Source organism: Mirounga leonina, unplaced genomic scaffold (assembly GCF_011800145.1).
Source record: "Mirounga leonina isolate KUSES-001 unplaced genomic scaffold, KU_Mleo_1.0 Mir_366, whole genome shotgun sequence".
NCBI classification, from domain to species: Eukaryota; Metazoa; Chordata; class Mammalia; order Carnivora; family Phocidae; genus Mirounga; species Mirounga leonina.
This window is the reverse complement of record NW_023270709.1, coordinates 25,300,079-25,310,493: the sequence shown is the minus strand read 5'-3', so window position 1 is coordinate 25,310,493 and position 10,415 is coordinate 25,300,079. Positions and strand designations below refer to the sequence as shown.

General features: G+C 43.4%; 1 protein-coding gene across 1 annotated transcript in view; it reads left to right on the top strand.

Annotated features, from left to right (window-relative positions):
- The window catches only part of DCDC2 (doublecortin domain containing 2), a 169,365-nt gene that overhangs the window by 854 nt on the left and 158,096 nt on the right, over positions 1-10,415 (top strand). The window contains exon 2 of the mRNA XM_034985777.1: positions 4,748-4,802. Within this exon, the coding sequence (XP_034841668.1) occupies positions 4,748-4,802 (55 nt within the window). The remainder of the gene's footprint in view (positions 1-4,747; positions 4,803-10,415) is intronic.

Sequence of the window (10,415 nt, the reverse complement as noted above, 5' to 3'; positions counted from 1 at the left end):
TTGCCTGTATCTCTGTCTGCAGGTACTTGATGGCTAGACCTTCAAGCCCAGGGGGTCAGGATGGGTGCTTACTCCCAGTTCCTGGCAGGGAGCTCACTCATAGTAGGTGGGCAGTGAGTTAGCACACTGTGCTTGGATCTGCCAAGCGAACAAAGATGAACAAGTTGTGACTCCTTGTCTTTAAGAGTTTGAGATCTAACAGGACAGAGACTACATGCACACCGATCATTTTAATGTAAGGTACAAAGGAACAGCTGCAATTAGAAAAATAAAATTATGTGGAAGTTTGCAGTTGAGGGACATTTTTTTCTGGTGGGGGTGGGTATTGGAGGACAGGTAGAATTTAATATTCCATAGGATTTTATTGACAGCTTTACTGAGATATATTTCACATAACATAAACTTTACCTATTTCAGTCGTTTTTAATAGGTTCGTGGAGTTGTGCAACCATCACTACGAATTAATGTTAGCACATTTCTAGCACTCCAAAATGAAACCCCGTTCCTCCCAGTTCCCCCTTCTCCCTATCCTCTGGCAACTGCTAATCTACTTACTCTGTCTCTGTGGATTTGTCTCTTCTGGATATGTCATATCAATGGAATCATACAACATGTGGCCTTTTGTGTTTCTGGCCTTTTTCACTTGGCATAAAGTTTCCCAGGCTCATCCATGTTGTAGTGTGAATCAGCACTTCATTCTTTGTATTGTTGAAGAATATTCCATGGTTATGGATATGCCACATTTTGTTCATCCACTGATAGACATTGGGATTGTTTCACTTGGGCTATTATGAAATAATATTGCTACAAACAATCGTGTACAAGTATTCATTTTTCTGGGTTATATACCTAGGAGCGGAATTACTTTATGTTTCATAGTTGTTAATATAGTATTTTAATTGAAATTCGGCTTGGGCCTCGGAATAGCAAAAAGTTGTCTTTCCTGTAAAGTCTAGTCTTGTGAATTCTAATTTTCACTATACAGAAATATTTCCCCAAATATCACTAATGTCTCATATCCTTTTTCCTTTCCTGGATCTGCTTCAACTGAGTTCGGAGTGTTCTGCCTTTTTGTTCTGCTAGACGTTCTTTTTAATGCGAGGTGACAGATACATTGGGATTAGTTTTCCCTTCTTGGAAACCCCCTTTAGCACACGTTGTCTAACTTTGTAGACCAGAACTAAACGAAGCCATGTGCTTCGAAGATACTTAGAACTAAAAGTCGAGAGACATGATGCTGAGCTGTTTATTAGCTGCGTATCTTTGGGCAAAGCCACTTGACCCGGCGAGTCAGCTTCCTGATAAGGACAAGGAGTGTATTCATGCCTGCCTCCCTGGGTCGTTAGAAAAGTGAGCGCTGTGGATGTGAACGCGCTCTGTCAACATCAGAATGTCATATAAATATAAAGCATCCCTATGTCCATGTACAATACATGTTTCATCATGTCTTTTGTTGATTTTTTTAAATTGAATAATTCCCATAAAAAGCAGTTTCGTGGGAATGGAATTCTGTTTCGGAATTTCTTAATAGCTCAAAGTTGCAGACTCACTTTTGTAGCTCACGTTCTCTTTTGTTTATTTGGCACTATGAATTCAAAAGATGAAAACAGGTCCGGTTTCAAAGCAAATAAAAGGGAACTTCAAGTCATTCTTTATATAGATACAAGAGATTTGCATGGTTATTTTTTTTTTATTTTTTATTCTTATGTTAATCCCCATACATTACATCATTAGTTTTAGATGAAGTGTTCCATGATTCATTGTTTGTGCATAACACCCAGTGCTCCATGCAGAACGTGCCCTCCTCAATACCCACCACCAGGCTAACCCATCCTCCCACCCCCTCCCCTCCAAAACCCTGTTTGTTTTCCAGAGTCCATCGTCTCTCATGGTTCGTCCACCCCTCCAATTTCCCCGCTTCATTCTTCCCCTCCTGCTACCTTCTTCTTCTTCTTTTTTTTTTCTTAACATATATTGCATTATTTGTTTCAGAGGTACAGATCTGAGATTCAAGAGTCTTGCACAATTCACAGCGCTCATCATAGCACATATCCTCCCCAATGTCTATCACCCAGTCACCCCATCCCTCCCACCCCACCCCCCACTCCAGCAACCCTCAGTTTGTTTCCTGCGATTAAGAATTCCTCATATCAGTGAGGTCATATGATACATGTCTTTCTCTTTTTGACTTATTTCACTCAACATAATACCCTCCAGTTCCATCCACGTCGTTGCAAATGGCAAGATCTCATTCCTTTTGATGGCTGCATAATATTCCATTGTATATATATACCACCTCTTCTTTATCCATTCATCTGTCGATGGACATCTTGGCTCTTTCCACAGTTTGGCTATTGTGGACATTGCTGCTATAAACATCGGGGTGCACATACCCCTTCGGATCCCTACTTTTGTATCTTTGGGGTAAATACCCAGTAGTGCAATTGCTGGATCATATGGTAGCTCTATTTTCAACTTTTTGAGGAACCTCCATACAGTTTTCCAGAGTGGCTGCATGCATGGTTATTTTTGCTTTTAATTCACATACCAAAAAACCCCGAGTTTGTCATAACAGTTTCCATGGTTAGTTTTCCATTGCTGACAGATGATTAGTGTATTTATTTCTGTTAAAGTAGTAGTATCTATGGTTATAATGATAGGCCCAGAAGATTTAAATGCTGAATATATTTGAAGCTTAGCAGTTGCAAGTTTACATAACAAATGGGGCAATTGACAGAACAAAAGGAAGCCCAGAAGATATTGAGGGTAATTTATGTCATTTAGGCTCTAAAGGATGTTGGGGACCTTAGCAATGGTAGAAAAAATTCTTCAAATGAAAATGATCAACTTCCTTCTTGAATTTCTTTTACTCAGATTTTTCCTAATATTTTTGAAACCATAATTAAACTTGAGGTAGCTATTAAACCTTTATTTTATTTTATTATTATTATTTTTTAAAGATTTTATTTATTTATTTGACAGAGAGAGACACAGCGAGAGAGGGAACATAAGCAGGGGGAGCGGGAGAGGGAGAAGCAGGCATCCTGCTGAGCAGGGAGCCCGATGCGGGACTCAATCCCGGGACTCCAGGATCATGACCTGAGCCGAAGGCAGTCGCTTAACAGACAGAGCCACCCAGGCGCCCTTTATTTTATTTTAAACTTTTATTTTAAACCTTTATTATAAATCTAGAGATAGTTATTTTCCCTAAAGTTTTCCTATGTGTTTTTGGAAGTTGACTCTATTTCTTTAATCTTGTGGATCTGAGATCACTTTTCTGCACATGGCAGTTAAGCTGTTTTGCTCTTATGTCAGAAATCGGTCCCTGCAGATTTGCAAAAGAGCCTTTTTATTGCTAAACAGAGGGAGTTTTGCCTTATGTAAACACCGTTCATGTAAGAAAAATATAATTTCCAGTGGTATTGATTAACTAAAGCATTCTATCCAAAAATGCAAACAATAACAAAACAGAGATAAAATTAATTCTGATATAAACTCTTTTTTTGACAACGCAGCACCGATGGTTGTTGAGGTATCTTTGTATCTATGGTTGTAAATTAAATGCTAGATTTATACTTATTTTTTTATATCAGAACATTTATTACCACCTGCTATGTGTGAAGGACAGGGGCACTGGATCACAGTGATGGACTTAGGGCTTGAGGTTGACTGAAGTATGGTTTACAGGTTGTACTCGTGCTATAGCTAAAGAAGGATCACTAGTTAATATCTATAACAAGTAGTAATTTAGTAATAGGGGTCTCCAGAGGTTAACTAGTCCACCCATGTGCATTTTAGCAGAACCAATGCCTAAACCATCCTCCATGGCTGAGCATTTCCGTATCATGAAAGTGTTTTCATAGGGAAGAGGATTTCCTTCTCTTTCACAGATGGTCTAAGGCGTGCTATCGGTACTTCCTTTGTTTGTTTGTTTTTAGATTTTATTTATTTATTTGAGAGAGAGAGAGTGAGCAGGAAGGAGAGGGAGAGAGCAAATCTGAAGCAGACTCCAAGCTGAGCCCAGAGCCCCATGGGGCTCGATCCCACGACCATGAGATCATGACCTGAGACAGAACCATGAGTCCTTGGGTGCTTAACCTGACTGAGCCAGCCAGGCGCCCCAGGACTTCCTTTGTTTTGACCTAAAGGCTGTGATTAATGGAGCTGTTAAGGCCCTGTATACACAAACCGCTCTTTCCATCAAAATCGGTTTAAGAATTAGAAATACCCGGCGCCTGGGTGGCTCAGTCGGTTAAGCGACTGCCTTCGGCTCAGGTCATGATCCTGGAGTCCCTGGATCGAGTCCCGCATCGCATCGGGCTCCCTGCTCGGCAGGGAGTCTGCTTCTCCCTCTGACCCTCCCCCCTCTCATGTGCTCTCTCTCTCATTCTCTCTGTCAAATAAATAAATTAAATCTTAAAAAAAAAAAAAAAAGAATTAGAAATACCGCATAGATAGTCAGGGGCCGACCATTGTGGGGGGAAATGTTCCCTCGAAGAAATACGTGTTTCTAAGACTTCAGTTTCATTGACGTTGGGTGAAGAGGACATGTATCAGCTCTGGTTGGTGATGCTCAGAGCAGTTCCTACTACCCTAATTGCTCTCAATTGTTAGCTATTGATTTTTGCTTTAGGCTTAAGTATTTCCTATGGCTTGCTTTACTTTTTTATAATTCTTAGTAAGAAATTTACATAACTGACACAAAAGCAATAAAAGAAACCCTTACTGTTTTGTTTTCCTCCCCCAGTTACTTGGACATAGGAGAAATGAAGAAGAGACCTATGGAAGTTGTTAATACAGAGGTAATGCAAACAATATTTTGAAGGTTCAAATAAATAACAATGCCATTTTTGTATTTCTTATAGCATGTCTTAGAATTTGGACAGCATTCTAATAATCATTTATGGACAAAGATATACATGTTCCAGGTTTTGCTTATGTTATAGCTGAAGAATGACCACTAGTTAGAATTGGTAGCAAGTAGTAAAAAGTACATCAGTGCATTGGTTCTGGATGGAATTTTGTTTGAAGGATGTGCAACTGTTCAAAGCAGGCTACCTTGCTTGAAATTGGTGACCAAGGCCAAATTTCTGTGATAGAATTTGAGGTGTGTGAATTCTTTAAAAATGAGCATATATTTGTTCTGGTGCTCTGGATTCTACGTCTTTGATGAAGACATTGGCAACGTGCAACAGGTGTGCAATAAATTTTTCAAATACACTTCCTTAAAAAGCTTATCCTTCATAGGGGGAAGCATTCACAAGGACTCTAATTATGTGCTGAGTGTTCTTCTGCTGAGGATCAGTAGCTCTTGGGTGTTTCTTACCTGCGGGTCTGTACACCAGCCCCACAGACAAGGTTCTGACTGATGGATGCACATCTTACATGTGAGAAACCCACCCCTTCCCTCCAGCTAGGAGACTGCATCTCTTGCACTTTATTTCTCACTGGTGAACCCCTCCTCTTCTCCTTTCTTCTAACTGCATAGGCCCTGCTGTCACCTTTCAATTCTTCTCCACCCTTCCCCACAAAGCTTTCCAGAGGACTTAAAGAGAAAGAAGTAGAAGAAATTTGGGCATGCAGAGGAGATGAGAGAGGTGGTGAGAGGCAGTGTGTCTGTGCTCCTCGACTACCCAAGCCCCGCTCCTCCCTGAAGCCCTCTGTCCCCCTTCTGTCCTCCCCAACCCTCCCTCCCAGTGTAGCCAAGGATGATTTCATTCCCTGCATTCCTGGTCTTGATCTTTAGCACAGAGACCCTCCTCCCTAAAGTCCATACCAAGACCACACCCAACACCTGCTTTGAACAAGAGGAGTCCCTACTTTCATTGCCAGAAAGGGAGAGTTTTGGGGTTCCCTGCATCCCCAAAGGGAAGTGTGAATGCATTTTCTCATAAAGATATCACTTTAACTCTCGGTTCTACAGTATTACTCCTGTTGTTTGAGGTAGAGAACTAGCTTTTGTGAGCTGTTCTGAGAACCTATTATGTGTGTAATTCTTACTGTGGGGAAACACCTCTCTCTTTTCCACAACCGATGTACAATTAAACTTTTCGAATTCAACAAGTTTAAAGTTAGAGGACTATCTGTGTTCAAAATTTGAGAACAGACTTGATAGACACTGGCCTTTCACAAAAACTACAGAGGCTATTTTCTTTTCTTTTTTTTTTTTTTGAAGATTTTATTTATTTATTTGACAGAGAGAGACACAGTGAGAGAGGGAGAGCACAAGCAGGGGGAGTGGGAGAGGGAGAAGCAGGCTCCCCGCTGAGCAGGGAGCCCCATGTGGGACTTGATCCCAGGATCCTGGGACCATGACCTGAGCCAAAGGCAGACGCTCAACGACTGAGCCCCATAGATGGCATTTTCTTGATCTAAGGCAGTGATTTCATTCAGTGCCAAGAAAAGATGGCACCCCTTGTCAGAGGCGATTGATGACCACTATTCTTTGGAGGAAGATAACATATCTTACTCCCAGCCACAGGGAGAGATTCAGAGAATTCTTGAAGTGGGTCTAGAACATGGATACATAGAATCGGAGGGTGGAGAGTAGGTTCAAGGGGGGGATATTTCAGCGCAGTACGAGCACATACCATGCTTATTCAGAGACGTTCCAGTATAAAGGGTGAGTATGTTACTTATCAAAATTGGAGGCATTTCCCTCAAAACCGAGATAATGTCATACTGTTCGAATTGTCCGTGTTGGGCTACATACTAAGGCCATCAGACCAGCCTACATGATTCAGTTATCCTCATTGCTTAAACATATTAATTCTAAGAATCCCCAGCACACGTTACTCTAGAAAGACCCTTTATAGTTCAGAGGCATTCTGCAGGATGTGCAGCTTTGTGTCCTAGCCCCTGCAGCTCATTCGCACACGGGGCAGGAAGCCCGGCCAGTGGGTACTGGGAGTTAGCCGCACTCCTTCCCTTCTCCAGAGCACCCTCACCCGAGTCCACAGTATGATCTGGGTGCTCTATAGCTAGTTAATAATTTAGACACAATGGTATCCACTTGCTGATCACAGGTCACAGTAATGAGAGTGTGCATGTCACCTTGACATTTGAAGTCCTTCTGTGGTTTCTGCCATTGCTTTTCTGTTCCATGAGGCTCATCTTCGAAGAGACACTGAAAGGACAGCCAGGCCTGTTCCTCTTCCTCTCCGTGGCCATATCACCAGGACAGAGAAAGGCAGAACTCTAATGGACCTCCTCCACTAACCCCAAAGAACTGCATGGGTTAGTTATTTGGCCAACACTTCGGATGGCAGGAGGAAAGGGGGAGAAGAAAAAGGAGATAAGAATTAGAAACTGAGGGGCGCCTGGGTGGCTCAGCCGTTAAGCGTCTGCCTTTGGCTCAGGTCATGATCCCAGGTCTTGGGATCGAGCCCCGCATCGGGCTCCCTGCTCGGCGGGAAGCCTGCTTCTCCCTCTCCCACTCCCCCTGCTTGTGTTCCCCCTCTTGCTGTGTCTCTTTCTGTCAAATAAATAAATAAAATCTTAAAAAAAAAAAAAGGAATTAGAAACTGAGAAGGCATCTCTGTGGGGGTTTGCACCTGCTCCAAGATGGGGTAGCACGGTGGGCTCAAAGCAGAATTCCCTTGTCTCCCTATATGCGGGTCTTGCTTTTACTGATATCCAGATAAAGGAAGCTTCTAGATCAGCTTGTACTCATGCCCCCAGTCCTCATGCGTTTTCTATAGCCGTCTCCTCATCTTTCTTCCCACACTCCCTCCATCAGTGGTGGTCTTAATAAAGATGGGTTGCTCATCTTCTGACCTTGGCAGCTCATCTCTTATTTATGTCTTTCTGGTCCTCTCTTTGCTTCCTTCTCCCCGCCTCTCAGCCCGGGTGCAGATCTCTTGTGATGCTTCCACGTTCCAAGTCAACTCAACCAGCTTTTCTCTTTCCTCGGCCACCTAAGCCGGCTGTGGGAGTCCTCTGTCCTCCAGTGCTAGAAACCTCTAATCTGCACACGGGATACTTCTCCTCTTCCTTACCGGCCCCACTGTGCTCTTTCCCTTTCGCTTTAACCGAATGAGCTTCTTGTTTCTCCACCTCATCCGCTTTGCCTTCAAGGGATTGGAAGTCTATACCGTGCAACACAGAGTGCTGGGGGCAAAGCTCAGCAAGACACACATAATCTCTCACCCCCAGGAATTTATAGTCTTGCTAAAAGGCGATTGCATGCCCATCGCTAGTACCAGACGATAAATGATTCGATTTGGTAGGGATTCAGTCCAGTTTGTGTGGGGCTGTTGATGTGCTCTTGACTCCATCATGTTGCAACAAAGTTGTTTGTGAACCCTTCAAATGGAAGCTCCCTTCTTTGACATAGAGTTGTCGATCTCACCGGTCATCCTGCCCTGTGTAGCGCATCCTTCAGAGTAGGATGGTATTAATAGTCATCTGGAGTGCACAGTCTGGTTCACCGTGTGAGAGACCTTGGTGCAATTCATGTAGAAGGGGACTAGCAGACGGCTTGGCTCTGGAGCACGTGTGCTGGGCTGGGGGCCGTGGGGGGCGCCAGGCAGGAATGAAGACTTGACCGCTCTTCCTCTTGAGGAGTGTAGAGTCCAGGGGAGGAGACAAGGAAGCAAACCCACCATTGTTACCCAGGGCGCAGGTGCTGGGCTAGAGCTTTGCTCGGAGGACCAAGGAACTGCAGATGGGATTCGGGTTATGGGTCAGGATTGTTCATTTTTCGCCTGTTTCTCCTAGATGAAGGTTTTGAGAATGTCCCTTTCTACAACTTGATTAAGGGGGATTATTTAATACTCACATCTGTGTAAGAGTCAAAGCCTGTCTCTTACCGAGGGAGTGGAAGTCAGCTGGGATAGAAGAGAGACAGAGACAGCCTTGCCTTCAGTCGGGCTTGAAGGATGGACCCGCAGCAAGCCAGCTACAAAGTTAGCCGATGACATCGCTTCTCCCACGGTCGTGGGACCCCTCTCTAAGTGGTTCCTGCTTTTTCACTGCTGACGGTCCAGGCCTGCTTTGCACAGCCCATATTTTCCTGGGAGATCTTTAATTATTCAACTGTCCTCACCTCATAAAAACCCCTAGTTAATCTCCGCTTCTCCTGATCTCACCTCCAAACTGCAGTCAATCCAGAACTGAATCTGCCTCCCTTAGACACGGCTTCAGAATCCTTCGAGGAAAAGCCAGACCTTACAAAAGATGATTCCTTCCTCCCTCTTTCTCAGCCTTGTCCTGTGCTTTCTCCAAGTGCCATCCCTGGCTGCACCACGTAGGTAAATATGATTTCATGAGACTATGAGTTTGTTCCCATTACTGGTTAGTCTTTAGCTGATTGGGCTTGAATGCATGCATCGGACCTGCCTGTTTAAATTGTTAAGTCTCTGGGAGGTCTGCTAATTCTGCAGAGTACCTAGCGTTAATAGGCTGATAATAGTTTGAATTCCCTATACTTTCAAATATTCCTTACCAACAGTTAAGAGAGACATCTCTTTGCCTCGTGCATGCCTGGTTGTTCCAAGTTTCCCATACGAGCGGGATGTTGCAAATAATTTAAAGGTCTGCATGGCCACCATCTATTTAGATTTTGTTGCAGGGCTAAAATTTAGTTAAATCTTTGTGTGATACATTTATTGTCTCTCCAGTGTAATTTGGAGAGGTGTATGAAATGAATGTTATTCACTTCACAAGGATTGATTGTGTGACTGCTATGAGCTAGACTTTGATTGTCCCCTGGGAGCCAAGCAACATGGCCCCTGTCCTCATGGACTTGATTACCCTTTAGCCTCTCTTGCTTGCTAGGATTGATTTTTAACTCCATCGGCAATGATCTTTGTTGAAGAACTTGTACATTGGTCTGGTTCAAGGCCCTCATTTTGAGGGCTAAATGGCTTTTGAACTGAATGTCAGACTTCCCCGTTATTAAACTTACCTTGGTCTCTTAGGCCAGTTCAGGCTCGGGCCTTTGGACTTCCTTCTTGGCCTCCTCTGTCTTCTTCTCCCTCTGTCTGGTTCTCCTCTGCTCTACCTCCCATGCAGTTTCCATCGATGTCTAATACAGAACAACCTGGAGCTTTCTTTTCTTGAATCTTGCTAGTCTGTGTTCTCAGAGTCAGCAGAAAAGATGATTTTTGCCTGTTCCTCACATTTATATTTCTGAAAAAAAATCAAGGATCTGTTTGGTTTTCTCCTTCTTTTATCTGCTCTTTCTCACATGTTAGTGGAGGTACCAGACACGTGCACCTGATGACTGGCAGAAGATCAGGCTCTCCTTAGTCTAAGTGGTCTGTCCATGAAGAAGTATGCTCTCTGTAGTTTTGAGCAGTGGGGCCTTAAAGAGATCTGCAAATTAAAATCTGAACTAGAACCCAGTGAATGCCTTTTTGAGGAAGTGGGAGCCTCCTTGTTGGATAAGCCATCAGGTTGAATTCTCTTGAATC